At 40.4% G+C, this 19,287-nt stretch overlaps 1 protein-coding gene across 2 annotated transcripts in view; it reads right to left on the minus strand.

The window, feature by feature from the left end:
• The window catches only part of ABCC2 (ATP binding cassette subfamily C member 2), a 70,792-nt gene extending 56,601 nt beyond the window's left edge, over positions 1-14,191 (minus strand). For both annotated transcript variants that reach the window (XM_061194449.1, XM_061194460.1), the window contains exons 1-7: positions 14,108-14,191; positions 11,991-12,164; positions 4,248-4,373; positions 2,539-2,673; positions 2,221-2,328; positions 1,751-1,806; positions 318-552 (exon numbers count right to left, since the gene is read on the minus strand). In XM_061194449.1, the coding sequence (XP_061050432.1) occupies positions 318-552; positions 1,751-1,806; positions 2,221-2,328; positions 2,539-2,673; positions 4,248-4,373; positions 11,991-12,164; positions 14,108-14,140 (867 nt within the window). In that variant the 5' untranslated portion in view covers positions 14,141-14,191. The remainder of the gene's footprint in view (positions 1-317; positions 553-1,750; positions 1,807-2,220; positions 2,329-2,538; positions 2,674-4,247; positions 4,374-11,990; positions 12,165-14,107) is intronic.
• Between the last annotated feature and the right edge of the window lie 5,096 nt (positions 14,192-19,287).

Raw genomic sequence — 19,287 nt, forward strand, 5'->3', positions numbered from 1 at the left:
AAATTAGCTGCTAATGCTAAATCCCACTGACGTGCAGATTCTAGCAATGCTAAGGTATTCTTTTATTTTTCTATTTTAAAAAACATTTTATTGTGGAAAATTTCAAATATACCCCAAAGGAGAGAGATCAGTACTATATTATACTCCCATGTATCCATCACTAAGGTACTATTAGTATTGTGAATATTACTAATAATATAAAATGCACTGTAAAGTATAAAGTGCTGTCAAAATGTAAGGACAGAGTCACCAGGACACTGGTGTCCTCTTGCCTAAGACATACAGCACATTCGAACAGACACTCAGGGGAAAGTTACCAGGACAAGGACATCTTGGCTTTGACTCTGGTTCTTGTCCAAACCATGCAGCCTGGCTCCAGGGTTCCGCTGGGTGTTCTTCTGCTGCCGTTTCTGGAATGCCTGCCTGGCCTTCTGCAGCTCTCCTGCCATGTACTTTTCAAACCTGCTGACTAGTGTCTTTGTTTTAGTCTCTTCGTCAATATCCCAGACATCTTCCAGCGTCAGAGGTTTCTTGAAGCCTTTCAAAACAATGCTGGAACAAGAGTGACCCACAGGCTGAGGCCCTGCAGGTGGGGCCAGAGGCTGTCTCCTCGCTGCCTGTCAAAACCATCCAATCCCAGGATGGAGGGATGGAAGAATGGGGCTTCTCCCTCGCTCTACTACCCCAGCTCCTAGCTCTTGGAACTTGAAAGAGGAGTGGGGAGAGCAGAAAAGGGAGTGGGTGGGGGTGATGGAAGGTGGGAGAAAACAAGAGAAGGGGAAGGAGTCCTACTGAATTGAGAGCCAAAAGAGCATCTCCTCCCCCGATCCTGGTCCTTCCTTCTCAAACACTGGCTGCCTCTCCGCTGCCCTGGCATCTCCTTGAGGAGCCTCCACGATGCCCTTAAGGAACTGAGCAGACCTGGAGGCTGCCTCTAATACTCTCCCTCTCTACATCAGGGCTCCTCAACCTGGGATTTGAGAACATGGATGGAAAATAAATTACATCTTTATTTTTACTAGCTTCTAACTGAAATTTAGCCTTTCCTTCTAATATGAATGTAGTCAACCCACCACAGTTCTAAAACAGAGTACTTGTGCCTTTGTTACCAGGTAACAAAAGTCACAGATGTTTTCATGGCTCATCTACACTCATCACTGCTTTGAAACTATTAAACCCAGCCAGCATTAGGTCTTGATATTTAATGCATTAATAAAGAAGCACATGTATTACTATATCACAAATTTGGTAGCTACATTTCAATATATTTGTTTCCCTTTATAATCCCGTGTCTTTTATTGTACACATTTAAAACATCATCTGAGAAGGGATTCATGGGTGTTACCAGGCTGCCAAAGGGGTCCATGGAACTACAAAGGCCAAGGATGGCTGCTCCAGATCCTCTGGGAGCCCAGAACAGCTATTTCATCCCTTACCCAAGTCTGTGCCACACTCCTTGCCCCCAAATTTCCCTTTTCCTGTCCTACTGCCTCCTTTTCCTTCTATCCTTTATTTTTCATGGAACTCCTCAGGCTACCAAGAGCAAATCCCCCTCCTTCCTCTCCTCAGCTTCCCCATCTGCCCAGTGAAGGGACTGCAGTAAACTGATCTGTATGTTTTAACATTCTCTGACTCTAAGTAAAGGAGAAATGGAAGCCATGGCAGGCACTTTTAAAATTAAGATTTCCATCACTTTCAGGAGAGTGAGGGGGGAGGGATATAGACAAGCCACACTCCAGGTATTTCCTACCTGTCATACCAACTAAAGGTGATGCTACTCAGAAATGAAGCTGTGGTTGAAGGATGCTGCAAGACACACAAAAAATCAGACAGTAAATCAATTAGAAACAGGAATTCTATGGAACTCTAAAATCAGAAGCTGAGTTTTCTAAATATGATGTTGTGCTAGAAACTAGATATGACACTGAAGTAGGCTGGTCAACGTGTTTGTTTGGAGACCCTAAGGTCACCAGTAGAATGATAAGCAGACTTTTTGGCGTAGATGTATGAATTAACTGTCTATGTTGAAGCTTGGTGGGTCAATATAAAAGTCAGTGTTTCCAAATTCTAGTCACTTTGTTTCCTTACCTCACAAAATGGACTATACTACTATATTCTGGGCTTGTGGGACCTTCATGAGACCTCGACATCTCAAAGTTACGTCTGTCAAGATACCATCCAATTAAATAATATATGAAGTGGTCATATTTAGAGTCTCACTTTTGATGAGTCGTTTTTTTCTGAAAACGCTGAAAGGATCAGGACCAGGATCTGGAATGCATAGCAGATGAAGAACACGCAGGAGTAGGCCAGATTAGAATTGCTGCCCTATGGGGGGTGGGGGGGAACAAAGAAAATGAGCCTTTTATCTGAATTAAGTCTAAACGGCCCCTATGTATCAATGCTTGTGATTAAAGTCTATTATCAAATCCCCTAAATACAATCCTACCCTGCAACTCAATTTACCTTATGTCATTTACTCCAACTTAGAAGTTGCCCAGCGGTACCTCCTCATATCACCATCTCTTTCCTCCTTACCCTTAAGAGTGTCCGGATCAGAGTCTGAAACTGGAAAGTGCCACAGAGTATTGAGAGAATCCAGAATAGGGACAGGAACCAGGAGTCCTTCTGTATACACCATCGCCTGCTGTGCTGGATCAGCAAAACCAGGATCTGAAGAGAAATTCACATCATGTTTTGAAAAATATTGTCACTAACACCAAGGGCAAGAGGCAAGAAGGATGTCAGAGAACAGGGGAAGACACGGGGGCTGAAGGGGGAGATTGTTGTAACTAATCTGATGCCAAATAGTACCTTTCCTCCCTGATACCATCCGACTTTTTCTTTCAGGACCCCAGTGCTCTCTCTGGAACTTCTTTCCCTATCCCATCTCTATTCACCACACTTGGGCAGGGAGTCAGACAAGAACGCAGGTCACCACCTGCATCTACATAGAATAACTTTGAGAGCCAGAAAAATCTTTCTAAGGCCCAAGAAAATAATTTCAGGCACTACAGTAGTCAGGTTGGGGAGGCAGAGTCTGCTGAATAGGTGCAAGGTGTCTGTATCACAATATTTTCTAATAATATTAGACTAAGCAATTAGCAACAGCAAAAAACTTTGCCTCGCATTATTCACTTAGTTATAATTAAATGTTGTTTTCCCAGACCCAGTGCTGTGCTAGTAAACTGGCATTCTGAAAACAAAGCCATGATTTGTGGCATGTGTGAATTTCCATGGTATAAATACTCCCACCGTGGTGGATTTCAATCTCCGACATGATGTCACCAAACGCAGGGCTGGGAAGAGAGGCACAGTCAGCTCTGTGAGCTGGCTCCAGCGCACAGCTGCCTAGACTCTTCTCTGTTTTATAACAACGGTGACAAAACGACGTCCTTACAGGGGCCAAGCAGAGCATGTTACTGAGTGAAGTGAGGGTGGAGGACGGTACTGAGCACATACCTGGTCTAATGCAACCAACTGCTACTCAGTCCTAGCTGACCGCTGCCCTGTGGGAATGTCGGCCCAAAGTTGCCAGGCATTCTGATTTTTCAAGAAAGTTTAAGAATCAAAATAATTATGTTGTATCTTCCTCTTTCAAAATGATGGTAACGGGAATTCCCTGGCGGTCCAGTGGTTAGGACTTGGCACTCTCACTGCTGGGGGCCTGGGTTCGATCCCTGGTTGGGGAACTAGGATCCCACAAGCCGCTTGACGCAGCCAAAAATAAAAAATAAATAAATAAAATAAAATAATGGTAATGAATTCAATTGTTCTTTTAAACACTGTACAGCTCTCCCTCCCCCCACAAAAAACCCTGCCTGTAGGAGAGACATAAGTGTCTGTCATCAAATTTACACAAACAAGTCTAGACTCAGTGATCCATTGATTAGAGTCACCAATCAATTTAAAAATAATGTTTACAGCATGTAGAAAATTCTTTTACATCAAGAAACTTGGATTTCATCTGTGATCCTTAGATGGCAAGATATGAGGGCATAAGGTACACATGTTAATCGTTAAAGCTAACACTTACCCTAGGAAGAAGGCATTATAAAGTAGTGTTTAAAAGCAAATGAAAAGCTAAAATTGGTTTCACCCTATTACAACCAAGCTTTGCTTCATCATAGGTCCCTTGAAAAAGGTAGATGAAATTGGACTTTATTTCATTCCACAAGAGCAAATTTCAGCTGGATGGTTATGAGTATAGAGAAGATAAACAGGATAGAAGTGATGATGGGCCTTACCCATGTGCCCAGGTAGAGGCTTGGATTGGTATATCTAACGGCAGGGACTGTGGCTTGTCCAGTGTCTTCTGTGAGTGCAAGGGCCAGATCTATGGCTGCCAGAATAAGAAGAAACCCAACAAGCACCTGAGAAGGCAAAAAAAACACTGTTAGGAAGATATCATTTAGAATAGAATGGTTCCCAGTAATGGATGGTAAAAATGGTAGGTAGTGCAAGATATGGAAGCAGCCTAAGTGTCCATCAACAGATGAATGGATAAAGAAGATGTGATACACACACACACACACACGCACGCACAATGGAATACTCCTCAGCCATAACAAAGAATGAAATTTTGCCATTTGCAGCAACATGGATAGACCTGGAGGGCATTATGCTTAGTGAAATAAGTCAGAGAAGGACATATACTGTATGATATCACTTATATGTGGAATCTAAAAAATATTACAAACTAGAGAATTTATATTTATATTATATTCTTTTTGTTATCAAAAAAGCAGCAGACTCACAGAGAACAGACTAGCTGGTTACCAGTGGGGAAAGGGAAGAGGGGAGGGGCAATATAAGGGTAGGGGATTAAGAGGTACAAACTATTAAGCATAAAATAAGCTACAAGGATATACTGTACAACACGGGGAATATAGCTAATATTTTATAATAACTATAAATGAAGTATTACCTTTAAAATTGTGAATCACTATATTGTACATCTGTAACTTATATAACATTGTACATCAACTACAATAAAAATGGTGGCAATGATTCAGATAACACACCCAATTATGGAATCAATGGATATATATAATTCAAGTAATGGAATAAAGTTCAAATTATGCTAAGTGTTGTTAAGGAATGTTGATTGTCACAGTTTTAAAATACATCCACAAATTCTCCAATACTCCTCCCTTCAAAAGATAGCTTAGTTCCCCTTCCCTTGAGTATGGGCTGAACTCTGACTCGCTTGTAATAAATAGAATATGGCAGAAGAGACAGTGTGAGACTTCCAAGATTAGGTCAGAGAAAACAATATGGCTTCCTCTTTGTTCTCTCTCTCAGATCACTCACAGCAAGGGAAACTTCCAGCCTCATCGTGAGGACACTCAAGTAGCTCTATGGAGAGGTCCACTTGGTAAGGAACTGAGACCTCCTGCCAAAAGCCATGTGGGTGTGTCAATTTAGAAGCAGATCTTCTAGCCCCAATCAAGCCTTCAGGTGACCTTAGGCAGAGCCTGCATATTAATTACAGCAACCTCATGACAGACCCTGAAGTCAGGTAAGCTGCTTCCAAATCTCTGACCCATGGAAACTGAGATTTAAAAAAAAAAAAAGTTTATTTTTAAGCCGCTAAGTTTTGGAGTAATTTGTTACATAGCAATAGATAACTAATAAAATAGATTTAAAGGGGGAATTCCTCCAACCCAATTGGGATGGCACTATTCCCTTTCCTTGGTCATTACTCCCAGCCTTCTCCCCATATAAACTTTGAAGTTAATGACTGCAACTCTGTGACCCTAAGATGACTCCAAGTCTGTCAAATATTTGTACTATGCGCTCATAAAACATGATACACATCTTGTTGTTCTAAAGGACTACCGCCCACCCATCAGGAGGGAGAATTATTACCTCCACTGAGGAGGTCCACCAGTACCTTATCCCTCAAGATGAAGATCTTTAGTACCAGCTCCCCTACCCTCACCCCTCCCTACTCCCATCCATCTATGCCTACTCATTCCATAAGCCTCATTCATCCAGAATGGCTCAGGCAGAGATATTGGGCCCTTTATAATGAAAACCAGCGAAGAAAGCACCTTTAATAGGATAAGTGCTATTATTTAGCAAAGAATTCTTAGGAATTAATCCCATTATTGCTAAAATAAAGGCTCTTTAGGATGATTAAAAGAAAAAATTAGGAAAATCTCTCAGAACAGAGGGGAAAAGAGAAAAAGAAATTCTAAAAAGTTGAGAAGGAGGATCAATTCAGCGAGTCCAACATCTATCTAACAAGAAGTTCTAGAGATATGGAATTTTAAAATTAGAGGAAAGGAAAGAAAAGAATAATATAAAAATTTCTCAGAGATAAGAAAGACATGAGTCTTTAGGTTAAAAGTATAGAACCCACTGAATGAAAAAAGATCCACGTAGACACTCTTATGAAATTTCAGGACATCAAGAATAAAGAGGATAAAGCTTCTAGAGAGGATAACAAGGAATGAGAAGAATTCTAACTTGGTAGCACAGGATTTGGGGGAACAACATAGCAACATCTTCAAACTTAAAAAAAATTTTTTTTTGAACCTAGCATTCCATAGTCAGATCAACATTTTCAGAAAGCAAGAACCTAGAGACTTTATTTACTATTGCTCTTTCTGAAAATTTTATTGGGGGCACTAAATCTCTTGTCTTACACAAAGGGGCGTTGAGATGAAGATATAATGTACAGCATGGTGACTATAGTTTAGAACTTTCAAATATACAATACAGTACTGTTAAGAAAGTAGATATTGAGGGCTTCCCTGGTGGCACAAGGTTAAGAATCCACTTGCCAATACAGGGGACATGGGTTCGAGCCCTGGTCCGCGAAGATCCCACATGCCGCAGAGCAACTAAGCCCACGCGCCACAGCTACGGAAGCCTGCATGCCTAGAGCCTGTGCTCTGCAACAAGAGAAGCCACCACAATGAGAAGCCCGCACACCGCAACAAAGAGCAGCCCCCGCTCGCCGCAACTAGAGAAAGCCCGCCTGCAGCAACGAAGACCCAATGTAGCCAAAAATAAAAATAAATAAAATAAATTTATAAAAAAAAAGAAAGTAGATATTGAAAGTTCTCATTACAAGAAAAAAATTATGTAACTATGTATGGTGATGGACGTTAACTAGACTTATTGTAGTGATCATTTCAAATTCTTATGCTGTACAGCTGAAACTAATATAATGTTATGTCAATTATGCCTCAGTTTTAAACAAGACTATAAACTGAAAAAAAAAATCTCATTTGATCTCCAGAACTTATTTATCTTCTAACTGCAAGTTTGTCATGCACTTGTGATTACAGTCAAAATACTGTATCACATACTTCAAAGTTGCTAAGAGACTAGATCTTAAATGTTCTCACACACACACAAAAAAGATAATTATGTGACATGATAGAAGTGTTAGCTAACAGTATGGTGGTAATCATATTGCAATATATAAACATATCTAATCAACACACTGTACACCTTCAACTTATACAATGTTATATGTGAATTAGGAAGAAGAAAGGAAGAACTAGAGCCTAAAATTGATGGCAAAAAAAAAAAAAGGAGGGGGAGGGGGGTTCTCTGACCATCCAGTGGTTAGAATTCAGGGCTTTCACTGTCGTGGCCTCAGGTACAAACCCTGGTCTCAATCCCTGGTTGGGGAACTAAGGTACTGCAAGCTGTGTGGTATGGCCAAATAAATAAATTAAATTAAATTGATGGCAGATTATTTTTAGGTATAAAGGTAACCTACAGAAGAACAGAACATACACAAAATTAAAAGACTGAGAGAAAGAGGAAGAGAGAAAAAGGAAGCTAGGGAGTTGGGTCAATGAGCTAAATTCTTTGTCTTTCATAGAGGACAGAAATAGATATTTTTTGAAGTTGATGGATCAAGAAATACAGGTATAAACACATTATTTGCAGATATGGAGGTAACCATCAAAATAATTTTAAATGGCGGTCTCTGGAGAACAGGACTAGAAGGTAGAGGGGTGAGAATGGGTCTTTTTCTTTTCATTTTGTTTTTTTGTTTGTTTCTTTAGTTTTTTAAAGAGAGTACAAGGAAACATCTCAAAATGTTAACAGGAGTATGTCAGAGTGATACAATTATCAATGATTTCCTATTTCCCTAGAGTCGACAAACTTTCTACAATAATCAAATAAACTTTCTACAATAATGCATTCTTTTTATAATCAGAAACATACATAGGCTTTTCTTAATCACACTCAGGGAAATATTGTGGTTGTTTAATGATTACCAAGTCCGTAAATAATCTTTGCCCTTGATCTCTGAATCACTGAAGGAGTTTCAAGTGCACATGGAGTTTACTGAACTCAACTTCCTAAAGAGACACAATATCATTGGTATTAGAAAAGAAAGTACGGGGACTTCCCTGGTGGTGCAGTGATTAAGAATCCACCTTCCAATGCAGGGGATGTGGGTTCGATTCCTGGTCGGGGAACTAAGATGCCAGGTGCTGAGGAGCAACTAAGCCCACGTGCCACAACTACTGAGCCTGTGATCCACAACTAGAGAGCCTGTGTGCCTCAACTACAGAGCCCACACACTCTGGAGCCCGTCGGCTACAACTAGAGAGAAGCCCGCGTGCCACAATGAAAAATCCTGCGTGCCGGGATTCGCTGGTGGCGCAGTGGTTAAGAATCCGCCTGCCAATGCAGAGGACACGGGTTTGAGCCCTGGTCCAGGAGGATCCCACATGCCATGGAGCAATTAAGCCCGTGTGCCACAACTACTGAGCCTGCACTCTAGAGCCCGCGAGCCACAACTACTGAAGCCCGCGCGCCTACAGCCCGAGCTCCGCAACAAGAGAAGCCACCACAATGAGAAGCCGGTGCACCGCAACGAAGAGTAGCCCCCGCTCACCGCAAACAGAGAAAGCCCGCACACAGCAAGGAAGACCCACTGCAGCCAAAAATAAATAAATAAATATTAAACAAGAAAAAAAAAAGATCCCACATGCTGCAACTAAGGCCTGATGCAGCCATAAATAAATAAATATTTAAAAAAAAAAAAAAAAAAAGTAAGGAATTCCCTGGCAGTCCAAGGGCCCGGTGCTTTCACTGCCGAGGGCATGGCTTCGATCCCTGGTCCGGGAACTAAGATCCTGCAAATCATGCGGTGCAGCCAAAAAAAAAAAAAAAAAAAAAAAGAAAGTAAAGTGGTTTGGCCATATTTAATATCTTTCCACCTCTGCACAGTCCTCCTTTTCCCAGTGCTTTATGAAAGCACTCTGGTTGAACCTTCGACCCACTACAGAGGGTGTCTATTTCCATCACTTCCCTGGCAGACAAACGTCTAACTTCAGTTTCAATATTTTCAGGAACTACATCCCCCAGCAGACCATTCTACTATCAGACAGTTATTACTGTAAGAAAGTTCTTCCACCTTTGTAATGGTCTTCACAACTGAACTTATTTAAAACCCTCTCAAAGAAAAGTCAACTGATAAAGCTGTCTCAAATTTAAGTTCTTAAACTTTGGTACAGCTGAAAATAATTTACTTATCTTTGATTTTCTGTCTTTTTTAAGTTTATGTAAGAGCAAGGGATAAAAAGGGTAAATCATCCACAAAAAAATAAAAAAGGAAAGAAAGTTCTTCTGTATGTTTGGCTAAAGTCAGCTCCCCTGGAACAACCTACACTGACTTACTTTGATCTTGCTCTCTGAAACTTTTCAGAATAAGCTAGGCAGTCTTGTATGTTATACTTCTAACAAATACTTGAAGATGATTCCCATGTCTCACTAGCTCAACAGTAAGTCCACTTTTGCTGCACATCTGACCTCAGCAGATCCACAACCTCCAGAACAATACTCCTCTTTTGTTACCCTGGGACTAAATATGAGCTCATTCATTCATTCATTTTTTAATTCAATTCATTCAATTACCTACTATGCACAGGGTCCTTCGGGTAAGGGTGCACCTTTAAACAAACTGGTAGAGTCTCGCACTAACTTAGTCAAGCAAATTGACTTAGTGCAGATGAGGTAAACACTGCACTAATGACCAAACAGCAATGACAGTTCAAGAGAATCAGAAAGGAACAAACAGCCCAAAGGCAGGTAGAACAGGAAGTGAAGAAATGAAGTCAAGTTGAGGAGTGATCCAAGAAGAAGGTTCTCATAGAAGAAGTGAATTTTTACTTTCTGAGGAATTATACTTCTGTTTCAGAGGAGAAACCAATTATTCTGAAATTTTTAAGAGGACGCTACTCTGTGCCTATCACTCTCAGGGAGGAGGACAAGAAAAAGTATAAATTATAAACGAAGCTCCTGAAACTATGAGCAAGGGTGAGTGGATTATTAGCTACAGGAAAAAAAAAAAAGCTAATACATTTCTTTTTATCTACAGAGTTTTATCCATAGAGATTTGTATTTACAAAAGTTAAACAAAACATGATATATCCATACAATGGGATATTACGGATGAGCCTTAAACAACATGCATGAACCTTGAAAACCTTATGCTACGTAAAAGAAGCCAATAATAAAAGATCATGTATTATATGATTCCATTCGTATGAAATGTTTAGAATAGGGAAACTATAGCGACAAAGAGTATACTAGTGGTTGCTTAGGGCTAGGGGAGATGGGGAGATAGGGGTTGATAAGGGATTTCTTTTTGAGGGAAAAAAATGTTCTAAAATTGACTGTGGTGATGGTTACACATATCATGAAAATACTTTTAAAAAAAAGAATTGTATTTAAATGGGTGAAATTGTATGATATGTGAATTATTTCTCAATAAAATTGTTTATTAAAAGTTAATTAATAGCTATGATAAAAACAGGATACTGATTTACTCATTACCCAACCTTTTCTTGGAAGCTCCAGAAAATGATAGAAGCCCTCTAACTTGACTGACTAACCAAAAGCTCTGTCTCATCCCCAAGGGTACTGAAGCATGCTGTTCAGTGTTCAGTCTAACACACTCTTGACTCAATCCCTATTCCTAGAATGCATTTAATACCAACATTCAACAAATGCGTACCAAGTGGTAGGCCCTGTGCTGGGCACTCAGGTCAGCGAGGGAGACAATAGCCCTGCTCCAAGCTCTCGCAGACTCTTCTTCTATCCAGAGTAGACAAAACACCCCACCACCCCACCTCAGAGTGTCAATGCAAATCCAACTTCCTTTGGCCAAATTTCTTCCTTCCTTCTTTTTAGACTGCAGTAACCTGAGGTCATTGGCCTGTATGCTCATAGAACACCGAATCTAATTTGCCTCTCTAAAGCCCTGTTTAATAATCAGGACAGATAGAAAAACACCTAGTGAAAAGAAGCAGATGATAGATTTTAAGAGGTAGTTTTACAATCTCAGTTGAGGATCTTTCGGTTCTTACAAGACTTTCTCTGCATTAATCAGTGCAGCTGGCTGAGAGGCTCCTATCCTCATTCCTCCTGCAGCCCCTGTCCTTTCCATTATTACCCTACTCAGGCATGTCACCGTGAGCACACACCCTTCCTCTCTCTACTTTGAGCGACCATCCAGACTCAGAGTTGACTTTGGAAAAATGGAAGCCCTATTTCAGATCCAAGCCTGGGGAGAAGAGCAATGTTTGGATTGGCTGAATGGTGCAGAGGACACATTAGATAGTTCATTTTTACCTCATGGTAGATGCCAACTGAACTATAGTCTCCTGATTAATTAGAACAGCTTAAAGATAGATAATCCAGTGTTTGCTTCTCAAATGCTGAAAAGACCATAACTATTCAACTGACTGATTACTCATCATTGGTGTTTCCACAGTCCAATATCCATAAGATTTAAGTCATTATTCTTATGCAAAAATCAAAGTAACTTAACTAAGAAGTATGGCAGGGGGCCAATGAGGCATGGGACAGGTGGAGACAGGGACATCCAGAGCATGGCTCTACCTGGGAAAGCTGGTTAAAGACAGGGAATAAGACACTTGAACCACCAAGAAAATGTCTCTATTGTGTACCACAAAATTAATTAGAAAATAGTGGGGTTCCCGTACCTGCTTAGCGAGGTAGAGTTTGGTTATAGAAGATTTCTTGGTCCTGGATCTATACACATAGAGAAGCTGCCAAGGGGCCAGGAGCCAAAGGAAGCCCAAGGGAATCCACACCAGAACAGTTTGCTCAAAACAAAGTGGCAGGTCCGCCTCCGGGCTATCCAGGAATGAGGAATTCTGGGGGACCAAAATGGAATGATTGTTGGATACATGCATTTTAAAAAAGAGAATACCAGCCCCCAGCCCACGCCCATCCCTACCCTTGCTTCCAAACAATTTTAACCCAGTTCTATATCCATATTTAGCCTGACCCTTTAACTAGCTGTATTTTCCTATCCAACTCCATTGATATAAATTCACCATTAAATGTCATTTAGTGACTTCTCTGACCAATCCACCCTCTAAAAACCTTTCTTTCTGTGATTCTAAGTGAATTTCTCCACCATCTATTATGATTTAATTTCACCACCACATTTGCCAAGTTGTGGGAAAGAGAGGGACCATTCCTCAACCCAAAGGGGAGAACAGTCCTGGGATATAAAAACTTCTTATTCTAGTTTTTAGCATTGATTGAACTCACTGGCAGACACTCAGACCTAACCTGCAGGTAGCAGAATGCTTAGTCACATTTTGGCAATTAATCTCCTATAGCCCCAGGGGCTTAAGTTGGATCATGAAGAGGCCTTAGGTACAGGAGCAGCAGTGGCACATTGGAGGGAAGGCTTATTCCCAGCAAGTTTTCTACTGGTCTTTGCATTCTGCAATAAATAGAAGTATCTTGTGAGGTGAAGGTGGGGCACCAGTTCTTACATCTGAGTCATGTGAGGGTAGATTATTCTCTTCTTACAAGTATTTTTTGCTTTGTTCAGCTGTTTGCACAGACTCTTTAAAGATTGAGGTGCCCTGACCAAGATGATCTGTCAGATGATTCTCAGAAAGAATTCTCTTGAGATGGCCTGGTGAGATCCTGGGGCATGTTAAGCCCTACCTTCCTGTGGTATACATGTCCTGGCCTCGAGGGCCTTGGGGTCCAGGTTCTTTCTAGGATGGGAAGTGCTGTCCACGTGCTCTGCTATCTCATTCCTGCTCTTCTCCTCTCCCCATAAAATTATCTAACTTTAGAATTCAGAAGAATTACCTAAGATAGTTAAACCAGTTTAACAAGCACTCCAGATGATTCTGATCCTAGGAGTCTGCAGACCACACTTCCTCAAAATCCCTAAATTTCTATTCCACTAAACCATTTGGTACTGATGCTCACTGTCTTGAATTCTCTGCTTTAATGGTTCAAAAATTGTTTCAGGGGCTTCCCTGGTGGCGCAGTGGTTGAGTCTGCCTGCTAATGCAGGGGACACGGGTTCGAGCCCTGGTCTGGGAGGATCCCACATGCCGCGGAGCAGCTAGGCCCATGAGCCACAACTACTGAGCCTGCGCATCTGGAGCCTGTGCTCCGCAACAAGAGAGGCCACAATAGTGAGAGGCCCGTGCACCGCGATGAAGTGTGGTCCCCGCTTGCCGCAACTAGAGAAAGCCCTTGCACAGAGACGAAGACCCAACACAGCCAAAAATAATAAATAAATAAATAAATAAATAAATAAATAATTTTTTTAAAAAATTGTTTCAGTGCTCAGGATGCCCAAATTTGCATCCCTAGCCTCAACTTCTAGTCACATCACTAATTGCCAGTTCCTCTAGAACATATCAGTATTATTTCAACATCAACATTTCTCAGCAAGACTCAATCATAGACCTTCTCTTTGTCCTCATAACTCCACAAACAATAATTCCCTCTCCTAACATTGATGAAATTGGAAGCCTTTCCCGTATTTCTCTTTAGAGAAGGCAATTTTGCAGCTACCTAGTCCGAGAAAAGAGTGTGGGATACAATAAACATATTTTAGAGCAGAAATATATTATCTCTCCCACATAGAATATCCTAGGGAGATATTATGACTTATCTTAAAAAAAAAAAAAAAAAAGAAAAAAAAGAAAGAAACCCTGAACTTTAGACCAACTGCACATCTAACTTTTCTAGTTCTTATTAGTGGTCACTCTAGGCTAATCTACTACTTGTTCCGAGCTGAGAAGAGTCAACAGTGAGGACAAGTGTAATTTCTTACCCAAAAAGTAGAGTTGCAGAACTTCTCCAGCATAATTCCTAGATCACTTCTAGAATGAAGACTCTTGTATGACTGTGTTGTTCCTTATTTACTCTTTTCCTCAGAGAAGGTGGAAGGCAAGTAGCAATATGTTATCTCCCATTCTGATGTTCTGATGTTCCGATGTTCCAAAGACAGGTCTTCTGACCTTTCATCCCGACAATTTAATCGTTAACCTTGCTGAGACACATATTTACATTACCCCAGTGGATAGACATGTGACTGAAGAGCCCCAGGGACAGGTAGACACACCAGTTCCCAAAGTGCCAGAAGCCTCTGTAGATGGGTTCATACTTAAAAGGAACCACTGAAAGATGTCAGTAGAGCTGGCTGACAAATCAGGAGTGGGGGAGCCTTTCTTTCTCCTGAGGACACATGACTTAAACAGAGAAGCATCAATAGAGGGGCATGTACCCCTAAACGTGCCACTGCATTTCTGTCTTGAGGCCTTAGAGTTTACAGAAATGTGAAACATCCTACTTCTCTGCATTTTCAATTAAGAACATAGAACTTAAAACATGGTTAAGGGGGCTCCCCTGGTGGCGCAGTGGTTGAGAATCTGCCTGCCAATGCAGGGGACACGGGTTCGAGCCCTGGTCTGGGAAGATCCCACATGCCGCGGAGCAACTGGGCCCGTGAGCCACAACTACTGAGCCTGCGCATCTGGAGCCTGTGCTCCGCAACAAGAGAGGCCGCAATAGTGAGAGGCCCGCGCACCGCGATGAGGGGTGGCCCCCGCTCGCCACAACTAGAGAAAGCCCTCGCACAGAAACGAAGACCCAACACAGCCATAAATAAAAATAAATTAAAACATGATTAAAAATAGTGTTAACTTTGTTTGAAAAAGTCAGGTTATTAAGCAGCAAATCCAAATGTGAACCTACATATAATTTATGCATTTATGTATTTATGCAATAAGAAATCTCAGCTATTAGGATTGTGGGTGATTTTATTTTCCTTTTTGCTTGTCTGTATTTACTGATGTTTCCATAATTATCAGGTATTATTTATGTAATAATATTTTTAAAGCAAATTTTTGTATTGTGGTAAAAAACGCATAATGTAAAATTTACCATCCTAACCATTTCTAAGTGTTTCTAAACTGAAACTCTATACCCATTAGATAACCACTCCCCATTACCCACTTCCCCTAATAAAGCATATGTTCTTTTAAAATTAGGGCACCCTAAAATAATAGCAGCCAGACATGCTTGCCAACATATTAAAGTGTAAACACCATCATTTGGAGGATCACACAGAGCCATTTTGGTTGTCAACACAAAAAAAACCCACTTCGCTCTGTGGGTATATACAGACTACCTACAGAGATTAATTACAAGAGAGTAATGTATACTTTAATGTACACATACATACATGTATAATTTAAGGTATATTTTAATGCCTGGCCTAAGGTTAACTATACCTTTGGTTACCTTAAATTCACAAATGATAAAAATATTTACCACTAGTACCAGTGGATATGTTCCTGATTATTAACATCTGAAAGATGTATACATTTTATTCAAACAGTCATTTAGTTATCTTCTGAGAAGATAACCATAAGACGGACTTCCAGGAGGAGACCTTCAAGATGGTGGAGGAGTAAGACGTGGAGATGACCTTCCTCCCCACAAATACATCAGAAATACATCTACATGTGGAACAACTCCTACAGAACACTTACTGAACACTGGCAGAAGACCTCAGACTTCCCAAAAGGCAAGAAACTCCCCATGTACCTGGCCATGTGGCAGACAGGGCCTTCGTGCTCTGGCCGGGTGTCAGGCCTGTGCCTCTGAGGGGGGAGAGCCAAGTTCAGGACATTGGTCCAGCAGAGTCCTCCCAGCTCCATGTAATATCAAATGGCGAAAGCTCTCCCAGAGATCTACATCTCAATGCTAAGACCCAGCTCCACTCAATGACCAGCAAGCTACAGTGCTGGACACCCTATGCCAAACAACCAGCAAGACAGGAACACAACCCCCCCCATTAGCAGAGAGGCTGCCTAAAATCATAATAAGGTCACAGACACCCCAAAACACACCACTGGACACGGTCCTGCCCACCACAAAGACAAGATCCAGCCTCATCCACCAGAACACAGGCACCAGTCCCCTCCACCAGGAAGCCTACACAACCCACTGAACCAACCTTAGCCACTGGGGGCAGACACCAAAAACAATGGGAACTACGAACCTGCAGCCTTCGAAAAGAAGACCCCAAACACATAAGTGAAGCAAAATGAGAAGACAGAGAAACACACAGCAGATGAAGGAGCAAGGTACAAACCCACCAGACCAAACAAATGAAGAGGAAATAGGCAGTCTACCTGAAAAAGAATTCAGAATAATGATAGTAAAGATGATTCAAAATCTTGGAAATAGAATGGAGAAAATAAACGTTTAACAAGGACCTAGAAGAACTAAAGAGCAAACAAATGATGAACAACACAATAAATGAAATTTAAAATTCTCTAGAAGGAATCAATAGCAGAATAACTGAGGCAGAAGAACGGATAAGTGACTGGGAAGATAAAATAGTGGAAATAACTACCACAGAGCAGAATAAATAAAAAGGAATGAAAAGAATTGAGGACAGTCTCCGAGACCTCTGGGACAACATTAAACACACCAACATTTTAATTACAGGGGGTCCCAGAAGAAGAAGAGAAAAAGAAAGGGACTGAGAAAATATATGAAGAGATTATAGTTGAAAACTTCCCTAATACGGGAAAGGAAATAATCAAGTCCAGGAAGCTCAGAGAGTCCCATACAGGATAAATCCAAGGAGAAATATGCCAAGACACATATTAATCAAACTATCAAAAATTAAATATAAAAGAAATATTAAAAGCAGCAAGGGAAAAACAACAAATAACATACAAGGGAATCCTCATAAGGTTAACAGCTGATCTTTCAGCAGAAACTCTGCAAGCCAGAAGGGAGTGGAAGGACATATTTAAAGTGATGAAAGGGGAAAACCTACAACCAAGATTACCCTACCCAGAAAGGATCTCATTCAGATTTGACAGAGAAATTAAAACCTTTGTAGACAAGCAAAAGCTAACAGAATTCAGCACCACCAAACCAGCTCTACAACAAATGCTAAAGGAACTTCTCTAGGCAAGAAACACAAGAGAAGGAAAAGACCTATAATAACAAACTCATAACAGTTAAGAAAATAGTAATAGGCACATACATATCGACAACTACCTTAAATGTAAATGGATTAAATGCTCCAACCAAAGGACATAGACTGGCTGACTGGAAACAAAAACAAGACCCGTATATATGCTGTCTACAAGAGACCCACTTCAGACCTAGGGACACACACAGACTGAAAGTGAGGGGATGGAAAAAGATATTCCATGCAAATGGAAATCAAAAGAAAGCTGGAGTAGCAATTCTCATAACAGACAAAATGGACTTTAAAATAAAGACTATAACAGGAGACAAAGAAGGACACTGCATAATGACCAAGGGGTCAATCCAAGAAGAAGATATAACAATTGTAAATATTTATGCACACAACATAGGAGCACCTCAATACATAAGGCAAATGCTAACAGCCATAAAAGGGGAAATTGACAGAAACACAATCATAGTAGGGGACTTTAACACCCCACTTTCACCAATGGACAGATCATCCAAAATGAAAATAAACAAGGAAACACAAGCTTTAAATGATACATTAAACAAGATGGACTTAATTGATATTTATAGGACATTCCACCCAAAAACAACAGAATACACATTTTTCTCAAGTGCTCATGGAACATTCTCCAGGATAGATCATATCTTGGGTCACAAATCAAGCCTTGGTAAATTTAAGAAAATTGAAATCATATTAAGTATCTTTTCCGACCACAACGCTATGAGACTAGATATCAATTACAGGAAAAAATCTGTAAAAAATACAAACACATGGAGGCTAAACAATACACTACTTAATAACGAAGTGATCACTGAAGAAATCAAAGGGGAAATCAAAAAATACCTAGAAACAAATGACAATGGAGACACAACAACCCAAAACCTATGGGATGCAGCAAAAGCAGTTCTAAGAGGGAAGTTTATAGCAATACAATGCTACCTCAAGAAACAAGAAACATCTCAAATAAACAACCTAACCTTACACCTAAAGCAATTAGGAAAAGAAGAACAAAAAAACCCCAAAGTTAGCAGAAGGAAGGAAATCATAAAGATCAGATTAGAAATAAATGAAAAAGAAATGAAGGAAATAATAGCAAAGATCAATAAAACTAAAAGCTGGTTCTTTGAGAAGATAAACAAAATTGATAAACCATTAGCCAGATTCATCAAGAAAAAAACAGAGAAGACTCAAATCAATAGAATCAGAAATGAAAAAGGAGAAGTAACAACTGACACTGCAGAAATACAAAAGATCATGAGAGATTACTACAAGCAACTATATGCCAATAAAATGGACAACCTGGAAGAAATGGACAAATTCTTAGAAAAGCACAACCTTCTCAGACTGAACCTGGAAGAAGTAGAAAATATGAACAGACCAATCACAAGCACTGAAATTGAGACTGTGATTAAAAATCTTCCAACATACAGAAGCCCAGGACCAGATGGTTTCACAGGTGAATTCTACCAAACATTTAGAGAAGAGCTAACACCTATCCTTCACAAACTCTTCCAAAATATAGCAGAGGGAAGAACACTCCCCAACTCATTCTATGAGGCCACCATCACCCTGATACCAAAACCAGACAAAGATGTCACAAAGAAAGAAAACTACAGGCCAATATCACTGATGAATATAGATGAAAAAATCCTCAACAAAATACTAGCAAACAGAATCCAACAGCACATTAAAAGGATCATACACCATGATCAAGTGGGGTTTATCACAGGAATGCAAGGATTCTTCAATATACACAAAATCAATGTGATAAACCATATTAACAAACTGAAGGAGAAAAACCATATGATCATCTCAATAGATGCAGAAAAAAGCTTTCAACAAAATTCAACACCCATTTATGATAAAAAGCCTTCAGAAAGTAGGCATAAAGGGAACTTACCTCAACATAATACAGGCCATATATGATAAACCCACAGCCAACATCATTCTCAATGGTGAAAACCTGAAACCATTTCCTCTAAGATCAG

Source organism: Eubalaena glacialis, chromosome 1 (assembly GCF_028564815.1).
Source record: "Eubalaena glacialis isolate mEubGla1 chromosome 1, mEubGla1.1.hap2.+ XY, whole genome shotgun sequence".
Classification (NCBI taxonomy): domain Eukaryota; kingdom Metazoa; phylum Chordata; class Mammalia; order Artiodactyla; family Balaenidae; genus Eubalaena; species Eubalaena glacialis.